Source organism: Cetorhinus maximus, chromosome 8 (assembly GCF_964194155.1).
Source record: "Cetorhinus maximus chromosome 8, sCetMax3.hap1.1, whole genome shotgun sequence".
Taxonomy (NCBI): domain Eukaryota; kingdom Metazoa; phylum Chordata; class Chondrichthyes; order Lamniformes; family Cetorhinidae; genus Cetorhinus; species Cetorhinus maximus.
Window position 1 is genome coordinate 71,526,490 of NC_135886.1, and position 18,532 is coordinate 71,545,021.

The 18,532-nt window shown below is 39.5% G+C and overlaps 1 protein-coding gene across 2 annotated transcripts in view; it reads left to right on the forward strand.

The window, feature by feature from the left end:
* LOC144683716 (uncharacterized) overlaps nucleotides 1-18,532 on the forward strand; it is a 131,565-nt gene that overhangs the window by 12,395 nt on the left and 100,638 nt on the right. For both annotated transcript variants that reach the window (XM_078547025.1, XM_078547024.1), the window contains exon 3: nucleotides 16,012-16,144. In XM_078547025.1, coding sequence (XP_078403151.1) covers nucleotides 16,012-16,144 — 133 coding nt within the window. The remainder of the gene's footprint in view (nucleotides 1-16,011; nucleotides 16,145-18,532) is intronic.

An 18,532-nucleotide genomic window follows, 5' to 3' on the forward strand; every position in this document is an offset into this window, starting at 1 on the left:
ATGTCAGTATAACATTGGAAAGCAGTTCATCCAAGTGGTTTGAGAAAGTGGTTTCGCATTTTTTGTGTTAGGGAGTTCCACAGTTCAGTCACTAACCTGAGTTATATGACTAGTTTAGTCCTTATTCTCCACCACAAAGGCTTCCACCTACATCATTTCTTCTTCCCCTGCCTCAGCCCATTTTTAACCCCCATACTTGACTATTTCAATGCTTTCCTGGCTGGCCTCCCATCCTCCATCGACTGTAAACTTAAGCTCATCAAAATATCTGCCTGAATCCTATCCCTTACCAGATCCCATTCACCTATAACCTTTGGTTCTTGCTGACCTACATTAGCTGAGTCCCCAATGCCATAAATGTAAAATTCTCATTCTTGTATTCCATTATATATTCAACACTCTCCATCAAAAGTCTCCAGTATTATGACCCCACCCCAAAACAGCTTCTTATGACACTGGCCTTTTATGCATGTACATCCATTGGTGTCCATCCCCTCAACTGTGTAGGCCCATTGCTTTCAAATCCCTCCCTAATCTCCTCTGTCTGTCTATCTCTCTTTCCTATTTTTAAGGCCTCCCTTAAAAGCTGTCATTTTGAGTAAGCCTTTGGACTACAAACCTCAACAGATCTCTGTTTTACTAACAGAAATTACAGTACTCTATTATTTTTATTGAGACTATTTCACAGGTTTTTGAATCAGACACATTTGAGCACAAAGTGTTCTTGCACTTCGAAAAGGGTTTGCTTAATTAATGCTGCTATTAAAATCAACTCTTCAAAAACTCTTGCTGTTTATTGTGTACTGAAAAGTTCAGGCTGGGATCTCCTTTTCAGCAAAATGCCAGCAAACCACCCTTTTTATCTGCGCCTGGTCTCCACACCTTAACCTAGCCAGTTTTCTCGGATCAGGTTATTTTCTGTATTTCAGATGTGCTCATCTGAGAGTAGACAGATAATTACTGCAAGTGCCTGCTGCACTGCCTTGCATCAAGCAATCTCCAGGCCTGGTTGAAAATATATACGCTTTTTAAATTATCACTTGTCAGCAGGTTTTGGTAAAGCACAATTGTGCATGTATATAAAAATGTTCTTGCAGCTGCACTGCAGGTCTCATTTTTAATATTGGAAAGGAATATGTTGGGAATGTTAAATATTTTTATATTAATCTACTGAACTATGATAGGCACCCAGAAATACAGTTAGATTACAGATATTCCCTATCCTGGTACAGATTGTGTCTGGAGAGGGTATTTTGAGTTGTACATCAGTAGAGTGAAGTGATAGACCTAAAATTATCACTGATGATTGTAATCAGGTGATCAGTTAAAAGTAACACACAAAAGGCAAATTGGCATAACATTAAGCCTATTGTCCAAAATTCATTTTCCTATAATGCTACTATGCAGTAGCAACATGAGTGGTATTCGCCACTAACAGGATGGTGCCGTTAAGCCAAAAAGACGTTTCGCCTAACACACAAATTAGCAATGTGGTCTATGAACTTCAGTGCTAGTGTGATGCTAGGTATGTTGGCCGTACGTCCCAAAGTCTGGTGGATTGTATCAAATGGCACATCCCAGCCCCTGTTCGCAACGGGCAGACCATACTCAACCAGCCCGTGCTTGCAAAACTCAAACAGTGTCCAATGTTGGATATGATTCTGCGATTGGACAACATTTGCTATGTAATCCTCAATGTGCTAGGAATTACGCTGACAACCAATTTAAGATTGTCAGTCGGGCTCGCAATGTGGCGCATTTGCGTGTACTGGAACCTACATATGTTGATACACAGAACCTTGTTCTTTGCAGACAGAAAGAACATATACATACACTTCGCCTGTTTCAGCTAAACAAAATAAGTGATAGCCATTTGCTGACTCATTCCTCAGGGCAATGCCTTGACCAATCAGGATCAAGCTGTCTGGTTTAAATTTCTAACAATGCTTGGCAGTTAACTGTCAGTCACCATCAATGGTGCATTCTCCATGGCAATGCCACTTGCCAACCAATCAGCACTCTCTTCACACATAGGATAATTGTTGTTTTCCCCCTATATATTGGTATTCTTGTGAGTGTCCTAATGATTGCAAGACGAAAAGCTTAGACATGTCTTTTTCTTCGGCAATGCTTAAGTTCAGTAACGATTTTTCCATTTTGAAGCTTAAGGTTTTTTTCTATATTTCGAGGCATAGATTATGATCCCACCTTTTATGCAAACTATAATAACTACACCAGTTAGAGTACAAAGGACTGCAGGTTACTAGTTTCAGTCAGTTCCAAACGGCATCAAGTCAGGGCAGTTGAGCTGCGCCTGAGTAAAAAGGAACTGTTTTGTAATAAGTACAGTTCCAGAAGTGTGTCGCAGTTATACTGGTAAAAATCAGCATGTTGCAGTTTTCCTTCCTGTTCTGTGATGTGACACTGTGTAATTTTCAAAATACTAGTTTGTCTTGCATTTTTTTCCTGTCACATCATCTGATATGACCATCATAACAAGGGATCAGAATCACAAGGGGAAATGGTGCAACTGTTATTTACCTGAGAAAAATGTTTAAGTTGTATTTTTCAACAATACTAAACTTTGAACGAGAAATTGCTCAGCTGTAGAGAGAAATACATTATTATGATGCAATCTGTTGAAAACATGCCTGTGGAATACACAATCAAAAATCTTGAAAACCAAATCTTGAATTCCAGTTTACAAATTAAGCTTTTTAAAAATTCTGCAGGTGTAAAAAAAAAAATTGCCTGCTTGAATTTTAGTTTTAATTGGAATTATAAAAATCGTTGGGATTTAAAGCAGGCCAGGTCCTTACAGATGTGATGAAATTCTGAAGGAAAATTACGATTCCTACTTTGGAACAGATCCTAAACAAGAAAGGGACATATTAGGGGTGAGAACATTGCTAATGCAAATTAGTGAAAATTATCAACATTAATAAAATGCTTTAAATTAGAAATACACTTTCTCCTACGTCTTAACGCATTTAAATACCAGGAATTTCTGGGCAACACTCAAACTACGAACATACGAATTAGGAGCAGGAGTAGGCCACTCAGTCCCTCGAGCCTGCTCTGCCATTCAATAAGATCATGGCCGATCTGAATATAACCTCAACCCCACACTCCTGCCTACCCCGATCACCTTTTACCCCTTTGTTAATCAAGAATCTACCTAGCTTTGCCTTAAAAATATTCAAAGAGTCTGCTTCCACTGCCTTTTGAGGAAGAGAGTTCCAAAGACTCTCAACCTTCTGAGAGAAAAAAATTCTCCTCATCTCTGTCTTAACTGAGCGACCCCTTATCTTTAAACAGTGACTCCTGGTTCTAGATTCTCCCACAGGAGGAAACATCTTCTCCACATCCACCCTGTCAAGACCCCTCAGAATCTTAAAGGTTTCAATTAAGTCACCTCTTACTCTTCTAAATTCCAGTCGATACAAACCTAACCTGTCCAGCCTTTCCTCCTAGGACAACCCGCCTATTCCTGGTATTAGTCTAGTAAACCTTCTCTGAACTGCTTCTAACGCATTAACATCTTTCTTTGAATAAGGATACTAGAACTGTACACACTGCCCCAGATGTGGTCTCACCAATGTCCTATACAACTGAAGCATAACCTCCCTAATCAATTTCTCTCACAATAAATGGTAACATTCTATTAGCTGTCCTAATTACCTGCTGTACCTGCACGCTAACCTTTTGTGATTCATGCACTAGGACACCCAGATCCCTCTGAATCTCAGAGCTCTCCAATTTCTCACTATTTAGATAATTTTAATTTTGATTCTTCCTGCCAAAATGAACGATTTCACATTTCCCCACATTATACTCCATTTGCTAGATCTTTTCCCACTCATTTAACCTATGAATGTCACTTTGTAGCCTCCTTACATCCTCTTCACAATTTACTTTCCTACTTATCTTTGTGTCGTCATCAAATTTAGCAACCATTCCTTTGGTCCCTTCACATAAGTCATTTATATAAATTGTAAAAGGTTGAGGCCCCAGCACTGATACCTGTGGCACACCACTTATCACATGCTGCCAACCAGAAAAAGACCCATTTATGCCTACTCCCCGTTTCCTGTTAGCTAGCCAATGTTCTATCCATGCCAATATATTGCCGCCTACACCTTGAGCTTTTATTTTCTGCAATAACGTTTGATGTGGCACTTTACCAACTGCCTTCTGGAAATCTAAGTACAGTACATCCACCGGTTCCCCTTTATCCACAGCACATGTGACTCTTTCAAAGAACTCCAATAAGTTGGTTAAATCTGATTTCCCTTTTACAAAACCATGTTGACTCTGCCTAATTGCTTTGAATTTTTTGAAGTGCCCTGCTATAACACCTTTAATAATAGCTTCAAAAGAGCTGGACTGTTCATTGCAGAACAGATCAATACAAGCCGATTTGAAGTGAGTACTTTTGATGATGTCAATTTCCTGAGTCCTGAAACAGGTGTAGAATATATAATCAAGTGGGGTCTTTAGTGATGCTTGATCTAAGAACACTTTATTCTTTTAAGCTGAAAAGCTGAGAGGCCTATTCAACATCCTTTACACTCCACTGGAATTAGTTCAGATTTGCACCATATTCTGTATCAACCAAGTGATAGACAATGTCATTTGATATTTTTAACATTGTCATGAGCAGGCACTGAGTGACATAACCAAATGGCATTCTGTTCCCACTCTGTATAAAAGCACTGAGCATGTAATGGAGTAGCATTCATTTTTACCACTCATGAACATATTGTTAGCCTGTAGCCTAACCTAGTCTAACCTTGAAGTTAGTCCATTGGATATTTTGGTAATTTTCTACTTGCATTGTCAGGTGACCTCTCCGAGCTACAAGACTCGCTGCTCTTGACCCCATTCCCATTAAACAGATGGCCAGCCAAATTCCCTCTGTGGTCCTCACACTAGCTAAAGGAAAGAGGACAGTACCTCCCCTCAGGTACTGTCCTCTTTCCTTTCAAATATTCTGCCATATCTTTTTTTAAAAAAAAATCTTTGACCCTTCTATCCTTGTAAACTTACTGCCCCTCTCCAAAATTCCTTTCCTCTCTAAAGTCCTTGAATATGTTGCCTCCCAAATCCCTGCCCATCTTTACTGCACCTCCATATTTGAACCTCTCTAATTGGGTTTTGCCCCTACCACAGCACTGAAATGGCTCTAATCAAAGTTACAATTCAGGTGACTGTGACTGATTTTGGTGCTCTATCCTTCCTCATCCTCCTTGATCTGTCTGCAGCCTTTGATACAGTTAACCACACCATCCTCTTCCAGTGCCTCTCCTCTGATGTCCAGCTGAGTGGACTGCTTTTACCCATCCAGTCATGGTCACAAAGAATCTCCTGCAGTGGTTTCTTTTCCAACCCCTTTTCCAGTACCTCTGGAGTGTCCCATGTATCTATCCTTGGCCTCCATTTATTTCTAATACATGTGTTACCCCTCACCAACATCATCTCAACAGACAATTGCTACCGCACATTGGCTCCTGGGAGGCGGTGGCCTTCAATCACGTTGCTGGATCAACCAGCGATGTGGTTGATTCTTAAATGCCCTCTGAACAAGGGCAATTGGGGATAGGCAGTAAATGCTGACTGAGCTAATGACGCCCACATCCCATGAATGAATAAAAAAAGAAACATCTTGACATTAAAATTGTCTTCCTCATGTGCAAATCTGGCCATAGCTTCAACCATGCCCCCCACCCCCTTTAATCACTTCCAGCTATCTGTCCATCTGAGAATCCTGCATTGTCCCAATTCTGACTTCCTATTGTTGGTGGCTGTGCTTTCAACCATCTATACCCTCAAAGCTCGGAATGCCCTCCCTAAACTTCTCCACTTCTCATTTATTCATTCCTTTGAAGCCTTCTTTCTTTGACCAAGCTTATAGCTGTCTGTGCTAATATGTCCTTCTTTGAGTGGGTGTCCATTTTCATCTGAATTTGAACCTGTGGAATGCCTTGGGATGTTTCACTATATTAAAGACATTTATAAATGCAAATTTTTGTTGTTAAGGGTTGTTTTTACTGTACATCTTTATGTTTTTAATAAAAGTCTTGCAATAAAGAAAAAAGTTCTCCAGAAAATAATTTTTTATTTCATTATAACAACTTATGGTAATTAACATTACAAATGACAATTAATTGGAGGTTTTTAAGCAGGGAAAATCACAAAATTGTGCTCAGGATTTGGCGGATGTAGCAAAGTCACATTTATTGTACACTTGGTGTTGCTCCGAGAAGTCACCTCCTTGTAAGTTTGAATAGCTCAGTGGCCATTGAATAGTCAGACCACAGAGACCCTCCCCACACCTAAGGTCGTTGCACCAGATTCACGTGTGTATGGCTTGAACAGAATGACCAGTGAGACAAGTTTCTTCTGATAATTCACAATTGCTTTATTGAATCACCCACAACCTCACAGTACAAAAGCCCAAAATTTAAAACAACCCGTTCCCAGTACCCGACACAAAGTCACCACGACTCGGGCTTAAACTTACAAAAATGTTAACTCCACACGAGGTCCCCATGACTTGGTTTAAACTTACAAAAACATAGGTAAAACACTACGTCTTGCCCTGAAACGTTAAGAAAAAATCCTCAAACTAATATCACCAAGATATGGCTGAAACAAGTTACAAGTTACTGGCAAAAAACATCAAGTTTTCGCCCCAAACCTTCACAAAACTCTCAGACCAGTATCACTACGATTTTGCTGAAACTTACAACCCCCAACACGGCTGGTCTGTCCGGTGTGAAACTAGGCCTAAGTCAAGGTGACCAGCCCTGACCCACAGATACTCAGGTGTGCTCTTTTTTTAATACAATAATTTAGGTCAGACATATCAAAATATACTTCCTGTTGTTCCAATATCGATTTAGTTGATTCCACGCAAAGACCAGACAACAGCTCCTGGTTGAAACAATACGGGATTTTCCATGGAAGATGTTCCCAGATGAATATTATCAATTCTCACTGTATGAGCGATACTCCTGATGTTTGAGGTGGCACAGTAACAGCACCCTGGCTCCAAATTTAATGAGGATTTGACTGATCCTATTTGCAATACTATTGCCTCTGGTTCTGACCTTAGTTGCATAAGTCCTTGAGTGTATTGTATTGATATGTCCTTTGTGTCATTGTATTGGGTAATCAGACTTCTTGATTGCATTAGTCAATGGCAGGTAATGGCGTTTCCCTGGTACCATTGTTCCTTGATAGCAGTCAGTCAATGTCCAAACCCTTTTGATGAGAGTCTGTTTTTTTACTAAATGTCTGAATGAACTCCTTGCTGCCAATCCCTGCTGACTGCAGCTTGGCTTTTGTACTTTATAGTTCCAGTCATGAGGTCAAAATGTCCATGGGTTTGAAATTATGTTCCATAAATTTCCCAATTGGAGGGGATTCCGACCCTACACTACTTGAGAAGACATTAAAAGTCGCTGATATTAGATGGAACTCAAAGCCACATCTAAACTAGTGCAAGTAGCAGTGGAGGTTCTGAAGACATAAGTGAACTAGTTGGGTTCTTCCAACTATCCATCAATTTTCATTGGAACTATTTTGCTACCGCTAGGCCACAAATTATCAAATGTATTGAATTCAGCTTAATCTGCCATAGTGAGATTTGAACTCTCAATCTCTGAATTGCTCGTTTAGCATCATTACTACATTGTCAGCTATGGCTTGGTTGAAAGCATTCTTGCCTCTGAGTCAGAATGCTCAAATCCCAATGTAGAGACTTGATCACAAAAATTTAGGCTGACAGTCCAGTGCAGTACTGAGGTAGTGCTATACTGATGGAGGTGCTGTCATTTGGATGAAACATTAAACTCACGTCCCATCTGCCCTGCCAGGTGGACATAAAAGCTCCTCTGGCAGTATTTTGAAAAAGAACAACGAAGATATTCTTGGTGTCCTGGCCAATATTTATCTATAAATCAATAGCAACATGTTGTATTTATATAACACTGTAATAAACATCACAAGCAACTTCATAGTAGTGTTATAAAGCAAAATTTGAAACCGAGCTGCAAAGGCGATATTGAAGCCACATCAGAAAAACATTATCTGGCCATTATCATGTTGCTTTTGTGGGAACTTGCTGTGCACAAATTGGCTGTCATGTTTTCTACATTAAAACAGTGACTACATTTCAAGAAATACTTCATTGGCTGTAAAACACTTTGGGACATGCTGAGGCTGTGATAGGCACTATAATCAATGCAAATCATTCTTTCTTTCAATGCTACTCCCCTCCAATAATAATACATAACATCCAGTATCTTTCACATATTGTGCTCTTGAACTTTGATATTAATGAAGCAGTGACTTTAGATAGACTTCAGATGCTAAAAGTCAATTACGCAGTTAACAATGCCCTGGAGATTTCAGAAGAACAAGGAAGGAGTTTTGTGATGCACTTGACAGAGGCTCCAACAGATTGAAAATGGGCAAATGTTGTTCACACCTTCATAAAGACAATAGATTTGTTCTTGTACCTAAAAGGCTCATTAGGCTACTCTCAATAATCAAAAAACAATAGAATCAATGAGCAGAAAAAACACAAGTATGAAATTAACATAAAAACAGAAAATACTGGAAAAACTTAGGTCCGGCAGCATCTGTGGAGAGAGAAACAGTTAACATTTTGAGTCTGTATGATTCTTCTTCAGTGAAGAAGAGTCATATGGACTTGAAACATTAACTCTGTTTCTCTCTCCACAGATGCTGTCAGACCTGCTGAGTTTTCCCAGCATTTTCTGTGTTTATTTCAAATTCCCAGCCTATGCAGTATTTTGCTTTTATGAAATTAACTGAATAAGTAACAGCCAGCACAGCTTTAGAAAGGTTAGATTTTGCCTCATCAGCTTCGTAGACATTTTTAAAGTGACATTTCAATTTATTAGGAGGAAGAAACCATATGTAGTGTAGCTTAACTTCTAAAAGAATTTTACAATGTAAATGCATGAGAGACTTTACCGACTAAGGTCAGTGGCTATCCTGGCTGTGGATTCTTAAGTAGCCAAAGGGCAGGAAGGAGACAGTAGCCATAAAAATAATTAGATAAAAGCAAAATACTGCGGATGCTGGAAATCTGAAACAAAAACAAAAATTGGTTTTTCCAGCAATTTTTGTTTTTGTTTGAGATAAAAACAATTAAGTTGTCTTGGGGGAAAAGTATTGATTGGCATGCCTTGGATATCCTGTTCCTTGTATATATAAAATTCCTTAAATTGGAAAGTTAAAGCATAGTCATTAAATTAGCAGATTTTAATAAACTGAAATAGTGAACTAGCATACTTAGAGTGTTAGGTTGCAATAAAAACAAATAAGCTGCTTGGTTATGCTGCCTTGTCAAATGAGATCATGACCTGGAAGTTCATGTCGAAATCATACAGAGCTTTAGTCAAGTCACATTTGGTGTAATGCATACATATCTGATTACTGGGATTTACAGAAACCATGCAGAGATAATATAACGGTGAGCAATAAGGTTGATTTTCTGGTGTCAGCAAAGAGCTGAGGATGAAGCTTGATTAAACTGGGCTTAAAAGAGACTTGGGTGGAGATTTGGGAGACACTGGCAGGCATTATGAGGGAGTCATTGGGCACTAGGGAAATATCCGTAACTTAGAAATAAGCCACAGTGGTGCCTATATTCCAATAGAGTGACAAATTGGACAGACAACTACAGACCTACTTCATTCTCATGTAATATAATGGAATCCATTATCAAATGAAAACTTAAATAAGTTATTGTTTAAACAATCTAACATCTGTCAGCATGGATCCCTAAGAGGAAGATCCTACTTAACTAATCTCTTTGACTTTGAGGAGTTAACATCCTAGGTGCACTTTGGTAAACTCTACAATATTTTGTACCTAGACTTCCAGAAGGCATTTCAAAACTTCCAACAAAAAATCTCAAAGCTGCAGGCATTAAAAGTATATCTTGAGTACAAATAAGAAATTGGCTGATGGGTGAAAAACAACAGGTGCTTTCTAGATGTATTACTTTGGGGTAACAGAACTACTAAGTGGGGTGCCACAGAGTTTGATCTTGGGCTTGTTACTGTTCCTTATTTACATGAGTCAGTTGGATCAAATTTATAGTTTATACTAAATTAGGAGGAGCAGTGCAATTTGAAAAGGCACCTCTGAAATAACAGACTAAGTGGACAAAACATGTAAGTAGCAACAATGGCAGATGAAATTTAAGCAGACAAATGGTAAATACTACACAAGTAAAAATGGTCAAAATGCATAATCCCATGGATGGTGTTGAAATAATGAAAGGCGAAGTAGAAAGAGAACTAGGAGTCTGAGTAGTCTCTCTTTCTCTTGTCCAAACAATCCAGAACAGCAATCAACAAAGTCAATAAAAAACTGAACTAGATAGCCAAAGCAGTACAACATAAATTGGAGACAGTCATGATCAAACTGTGATGTTCTGGCCATTCTGCATCCCGAATACTGTGTCCACTTGTAGTCACTGAGGTAGAAGTAATTCAATTGTTGGAAATAATGCAAAGAGCCATAAGACTGACCTGCAATCTTAGAGGTTTAAGTTATGAGGAAAGACTGGAGAAACTTCGCCTTTTCGACTTTGAAAGCAGATATCTGAGAGGTTTCTTAGATGTAAGTTTGTAAATGTAAGGTGAATTTGCCAAGCGATTAGAACAATGGGGTGACAGGTTTAATAGTAAAAGGTATTAGGTAAATTATATCAGGAAATTGTTTTTGTCATGGATAGAGTGATCTCACAAAATGGAATAGTGGTAGCGACACCCTAGGCATCGTTTTAAAAAAAACTATTAAATGTTGCAATGTTGGGATATGCTTCAGGACATCCTGGATGGATGACTTAAGACGGGCCAAATTATCTTTCTCATCTGTAGTTATCTTGTAATCTTGTTTTTTTTTCAAAAAATTGTCTTAAGGAATCTTATGGAGATGTGTAAGATCCTTAATGGGATAGAGAAAATAAATTCAAAATAATTCTTCTTATCCTGCCGCCCTGTTAAGATGAAGACACATGTTCACGTAATGAAAGACAGAGACCATACATTTTTACAGAAAGGGTGATGAACAGCTAGAAAAGGTTTTCAGGAAAAGCGGTTAAGCCCAGGACATGGAACTCATTTAAGAGACAGCTAGCTGCTGCGTCGGTAGGATATAGTAGAATTGATATTCTGGAGAAACGAGGGGCCGAGAGGTTACTTTCTTCCAAATTAACATAGAGATGGAGTTAATGTTTTTTTAAAAGTTGGAAAGAGGTGATAAAACTGGTAAATGGTATTCAAAGATCACCTCAATGAGGTCATGAAAAGACTTTAAAAGAACAAAAAAATTAATTAACGCAATGGAAGGGCAAGGGAAGCAGAAAAAATGTTCTAAAGTATTGGAAGAAAAAGGAAAGACAGTGAGGGATATGGCTAAGACATAAAATTGTTGAAGTCAGTGTTCAGACCAGGGAGCTGCAGAACACGAACAACATACTGTTTCTGATAAAAACAAAAAGCTAAAAGCTACTGCGGATGCTGGAAATCCAAAACAAAAACAGAATTACCTGGAAAAACTCAGCAGGTCTGGCAGCATCGGCGGAGAAGAAATCAGTTAACGTTTCGAGCCTTCATGGCCCTTCGGCAGAACTGAAGCCAATGGAAAGCAATGAAGGTGAGCAGGGCAGAAGAGACAGTCGGAAATCCTGTCGGAGGACAGAACTGTACTTCTTCAAAGAGGGCATTTCTTGAAAAGGGGTGGCAGTCAATTAAACACAAAGATAAAAACGAAAAGCTAAAAGCTACTGCGGATGCTGGAAATCCAAAACAAAAACAGAATTACCTGGAAAAACTCAGCAGGTCTGGCAGCATCGGCGGAGAAGAAATCAGTTAACGTTTCGAGCCTTCATGGCCCTTCGGCAGAACTGAAGCCAATGGAAAGCAATGAAGGTGAGCAGGGCAGAAGAGACAGTCGGAAATCCTGTCGGAGGACAGAACCGTACTTCTTCAAAGAGGGCATTTCTTGAAGAGGGGTGGCAGTCAATTAAACACAAAGATAAAAACAAAAAGCTAAAAGCTACTGCGGATGCTGGAAATCCAAAACAAAAACAGAATTACCTGGAAAAACTCAGCAGGTCTGGCAGCATCGGCGGAGAAGAAATCAGTTAACGTTTCGAGCCTTCATGGCCCTTCGGCAGAACTGAGGGCCATGAAGGCTCGAAACGTTAACTGATTTCTTCTCCGCTGATGCTGCCAGACCTGCTGAGTTTTTCCAGGTAATTCTGTTTTTGTTTTACTGTTTCTGAAGTTTGCATTGAACTTAGTTGGGAGAATATAGGAGGTTAAAGTTAAAATGGTTAAAATGATGATGGGAGGGGAATTGAATTGATCAGGCTGACGTAGGTCAGGATAGCACTTGCAGATGGACAGACGTTTGGTTACCCAGACTTCATTTTGTCTGCAATATAGATGTAACCATACCATGAGCAGCAAAAAACTTGCTGTATTGGAGGAAGTCTATGGAAATTGATGCTTTACATGGAGTATTTGGGGCCTTGGCAATGGCTTAGGAAGAAGTAAATGTTTCATAAATGAGACATGGTCTCTGATTATTGTTGTGTAGGGAAGGTAGATAGAAGTTAGACTGATGGAAGCGTATAACAATATCGCAGAACCAACAGTTCTGAGAACAAAAACAGAAAGAGGGTGGAAACATTTCCATAGTGTTTGGATCATATTGTGGCCAGCAAAAATGGTAGATGGGTATTCTTGCAAATTTAGAAGATAATGAGATAAAAGATGTAACCATAAAGAACCAGATCATTTTTGTAATTGGAAGTCAAAGGGATGAGAGTGGAAATAGGAGAAAGGGTGCAGAGTTGGTCAAGAGCTCTGTCAACCAAGAGAAAAAAGTTTGCTCAAGAACTCACTCAGCTAAGGAAAAATGAAGTTTCAAAGGCTCTAGTACTAGAAGTGCATTGGAACGGTTTTCACAGAAACAGGAGGAGAAAAGAATGAAGTTTTTTCTCAAGGTGAGATAAGAAGAGTTGGGGTAGTTTCAATTTAACGAAATTTGACTTGTCTTTTCTATCTCTGGATTCCAGCAAATCCGCTATGCACAGCATTTTCTAATTTTACTTTTAGTCTCTAATCAACAGCACCACAACTATATAGTTAGCTATGAAGTAACTCCAGCTCTGAGATTACCAGAAAAAAAATTAACAGAAGTTAAAGTAAGGCAAGGAGTGGATTGAAACATGTTTTCCTAGTGCCACCTACCATAAAACTGCTGGAATAACCACCTCCTGTAGTATGCGAACATATTTGAGGACATAAGTATCAATGGATCCCTAATTCAAGCCTTTGCTGAATTTTCTCATATCAGACAGCCAACAATTGGAGCATCACCTTGGGTCTCGGCATTTCTGTGATGGGGAATTGAAAAATCAACCAGGAGACTCGCATCTGCAGGAAATGTGTAATCATTCAATGACAATAGGATTGCCCTCTGCTGTGAAATCCTTTGTGATTGAATTGCCTGCTGCCATACATATGAACATACAAATAAGGAGTAGGAGTAGGCTATTTAGCCCCTCGAACCTGCTCTGCCATTTAACAAGATCATGGCTGATCTAATAGTAACCTCAAATCTGCATCTCGCCTACCCCCAATAACCTATCGCCTACTTGCTTACCAAGAATCTATCCACCTCTGCCTTAAAAATATTCAAAGACTCTGCTTCCACCACCTTTTCAGGAAGAGAGTTCCAAAGACTCATGATCCTCTGAGAGAACAAATTTTGCCTCATCTCGTTTTAAATGGGCAACCCCTTATTTTTAAACAGTGACCCCTAGTTCTAGATTCTCCCACAAGAGGAAACATCCTGTCCACATGCACCCTGTCAAGTCCCCTCAGGATCTTATATGTTTCAATCAAGTCACCTCTTACTCTTCTAAACTCCAGTGGATACAAGCCTAGCTTGTCCAACCTTTCCTCATAAGACAACCTGCCCATTCCAGCTATTAGCCTGGTAAACCTTCCCTGAACTGCTTCCAACGGATTTATAACCCTGCTTAAGTAAGCCAAGCAATACTGTACACAGTACTCCAGATGTTGTCTCACTAATGCTCTGTATAACTGAAGCATAACCTCCCTACTTTTGTATTCAATTCCCCTTGCAATAAATGGTAACATTCTATTAGCTTCCCTAATTACTTGCTGTATCTGCATACTAGCATTTTGCGATTCATGCACTAAAATATGCATGTCCCTTTGCATTGCAGAACTCTGAAATCTCACCATTTAAATAATATGTCTTTCTTTTATTCTTCCTGTCAAAATGGACAATTTCACATTTTCCCACATTATATTTCATTTGCCAGATCTTTGCCACTCACTTAACCTATCTATATCTTTTTGTAGCCTCCTTACATCCTCTTCACAATTTATTTTCCTACCTATCTTTGTGTCATCATCAAATTTAGCAACCATTCCTTCGGTCCCTTTATCCAAGTAATTTATGTAAATTGTAAACATTTGAGGTCCCAGCACTGATCCCTAAGGCACACCACTCGTTACATCTTGCCAACCTGAAAAAGACCCATTTATGCCTACTCTCTGCTTCCTGTTAGCCAGCCAATCGTCTATCCATGTCAATATGTTACCCTCTATACCATGAGCTTTTATTTTCCGCAATAACCTTTGATGTGGTACTTTATCAAAAGCTTTCTGGAAATCTAAGAGTGCATCCACTGGTTCCCCTTTATCCACAGAACATGTACTTCCTCAAATAACTCCAATAAGTTGGCTAAACATGATTTCCCTTTCACAAAACCATGTTAACTCTGCAATTTTCCCTATGACAGATGTTAAGCTAACTGGCCAATGGTTTCCACTTTCTGTCTCCTTCCCTTTTTGAATAATGGAGTTACATTTGCTATTATCCAACCTAATGGGACCTTCCCCGAATCTAAGGAGATTTGGAAAATTAAAACCAATGCATCAACCATCTCACTGGCCACTTCTTTTAAGACACTTGGAAGAAGTCCATCAGGACCCGGGCACGTCTCAACCTGCAACTCCAACAATTTACTCAGTACCACTTCTCTGGTTATTATAAATTTTCCTGAGTTCCTCCCTCCCTTCCATTTCCTGATTTAAAGCTGCTTCTGCAGTGCTACTTGTATCTTCAATTGTGCAGACTGATGCAAAATTCATCTGCCATTTCCTTGTTTTCCATTATCAATTCTCCAGACTCACTTTCTATAGGACCAACGCTCACTTTGTTAATTCGTTTCTTTTAAAAATATTTATAGAAACTCTTACTCTCTGTTTTTATATTTCTGGCTAGCTTTCTCTCGTACTCTGATTTTTCCCGCCTTATTAATCTTTTAGTCATCCTTTGCTGTTCCTTATATTCTGTCCAATGTCCTGGCCTTCCACCTATCTTTGCACAATTATATACTTTTTCTTTAAGTTTGATACTATCTTTAACCTTTCTAGTTAACTACGGATGGTGTGTCCATCCCTTGGACTTTTTCTTACTTACCCTTACTTGTTGGTGACATTTGCCACCTGAGAAAAGACCACTTGTATAAGGCATCCATGAACCACAGGCCTCTGTGGAACTATGTCTAACGCAAACCAAAGTCTTCAGGGGAGTGAGCAAAATTTACAGGATATGGGCTGGAAGAAGTGTTCAATTAGGATGTAAAGGAATCTTAGTATTAATTGAATCATGAGCAAGGTCCTTTAAATGTAAATTATAAACAAGTATAATAAATACTTGCGTAAATGCATTCCCTCCAAATATCTTAAATGTGAAGTTAATTATACTGTATTGGTTGATTTCTGTTACTGACCATTTTTGAGTAGTTGGCAAATGTGTGTGAGAATTCGAGTGCAGTTTTAATTTAATGCTCAACCACTTTCTGTTGCTAGAAACCAGTAACTGCTTTAATGATAGGTCCCTTTTCTATTCCAGATAATGCATGTGATCCAGGAGTGTGTGCCAAACAAATGTGGATTGACGTGACTGAGATTAAAAATGAGCTGTGCCTGACCTTCACTGATAATGGAAATGGAATGACTCCAATTAAACTACACAAAATGTTGAGGTAGAGTGCTTAAGGATGAACAAAATGAATTCCATTTTATTAAGATACTTGTCAAAGAAAATAAAGAAGTATACAAAATGTAATTTAGAATTTATTTAGTGAGCTAAGTACAGTATAGAACAGCACAACAAAGTACACAACAGGTAAAACGTAAGGTAGAACAGAGCTCCGATGTTACTTCACAATTCTGAATCCATTATGAACTTCCTTCTTACACCTGTTCATCTATTAATTCAAATATTGCCAAGCCTTTCACTTGCTTCTTCTGAAAATGTCAAGCAGTGAGAATAACTAGAACCATATAAAAAGGGTGGGAAAAGCCCACGAGGCCAATCCAGCACACTGCATCTATGTGATATTCCCATATACAACTCCTGGCTCCCAAAGCTTAGCCATGACCTTCAAGGCACAAATCAGAACTGTGATGGAATGCTGTCCGAACATCCAACACCGGCACACCGTGCTACAGTGTGCACTATCTATAAGATGCATTTCAGCGATGCACTAAAGCTTCTTTGACAGCACCTCCCAAACCCATGACCTTCACCATCTAGGAGCTCAAAGGACAAGGCAGCAGGTGCATGTAAGTGCCATCACCTCCACGTTCCCCTCCAAGTCATACACCAACCACTCCTTCATCATCATTGGGTCAAAATCCTGGAACCCCCTACCAAACAGCATTATGAAAGTATCTTTGCCACATGGATTGCATATGGTTCAAGAAGAAGACCTCGAGGGTAACTAGGCATAATTATTGCTGAAAAAAAGAGACACATCTAAGCTTTTCATCTTGCACTCACCAGGATACTCGCAAGAATACCAATATAAGGGGGGAAAACAACAATTTATACTGCATGTGAAGAGATTGCTGATTGGTTGGCAAGTGGCGTTGCCATGGAGAATGTGCCACTGATGGCGACTGACAGTTAACTGCCAAGCATTGTTTGAAATTTAAACCAGGCAGCTTGATCCTGATTGGTCAAGGTGTTGCCCTGAGGAATGAGTCAGTGAATGGCTGTCACTTATTTTGTTTAGCTGATACAGGCACAATGTATGTACATGTTCTTTCTGTCTGCAAAGAACCGGGCTATGTGTATTAATATATGTAGCTTCCACTTCACGCAAATGTACCACATTGCGAGCCTGACTGACAATCTTAAATTGATTGTCAGTATAATTCTTAGCACATTGAGGATTATTTAGCAAATGTTTCCAATCGCAGAATCACATCTAATATTGGACAGTGTTTTGAGTTTTGCAAGCATGTGCTGGTTGTGTACGGTCTGTACCCTGCCTGTTGCAAACAGCAGCTTGGACATGCTGTTTGATACGATCCGTTTGATACGGTCCATCAGTCTTTTTGGCCGACATACCTAGCATCACACAGGCACTGAATCTCATATACCACATTACTCATTTGTGTGATAGGCAGAACGTCTTTTTGGCTTGACGGCAGTATCCTGTTAGTGGCGAATATCACTTGTGTTGCTACTCTTGTGGCAGATGGAATTTATTGTAGGAAAGTGTGAGGTCATGCACTTTGGTAGGAAAAATCAAAAGGCAGACTATTATTTAAATGGAGAGAGAGACGCCAAAAAAGTGCAGCACAGAGGGATCTGGGTGTTCTTGTGCATGAAACATAAAGTTAGCATGCAGGTGCAGCAAGTAATTAAGAAGGCAAATGGAATTTTGGCCTGCATTGCTGGGGGTTGGAGTTTAAAAATAGGGAAGTCTTGTTACAACTGTACAGGGTGTTGGTGAGGCTGCACCGGGAGTACTGTGTACAGTTTTGGTCCCCGTATTTAAGAAAGGATATACTGGCACTGGAGGCAGTTCAAAAGAGATTCACTAGGCGGATTCCTGGGATGAAGGGATTGACTTCTCATGAATGGCTAAACAGGTTAGGCCTTTATTCATCAGACTTTAGAAGAATGAGGGGTGATCTTATTGAAACGTAGAAGATTCTGAGGGGCTTGACAGGGTAGATGTTGAGAAGATGTTTCCACTAGTGGGGGAATCTCAAATTTGGGGACATAGTTACAGCACAAGGGGTCACTCATTTAAAACTGAGATGCAAAGGAATTTCTTCTCTCCGAGGGTTGTGAATGTCCGGAATTCTCTACCCCAGAGAGTTGTGGAGGTTAGATCACTGAAAGTATTTAAAGAGGAGATAGATTTTTGAAATATCGGGGAGTTGAAGGCCATGAGGAGTTAGCATGAAAGAGGAGTTGAGGCCTGGGGCAGATCAGCATGTTCTTATTGAGTGGCAGGGCAGGCTTGAAGGGCCGAGTGGCCTACTCCTGCTCCTAGTTCTTATGTTCTTATTTATGTTCTTACTGTATAGTAGCAGCGTGAAACAGTTAGCTTTACCTGTTTCTCAAATTTTTG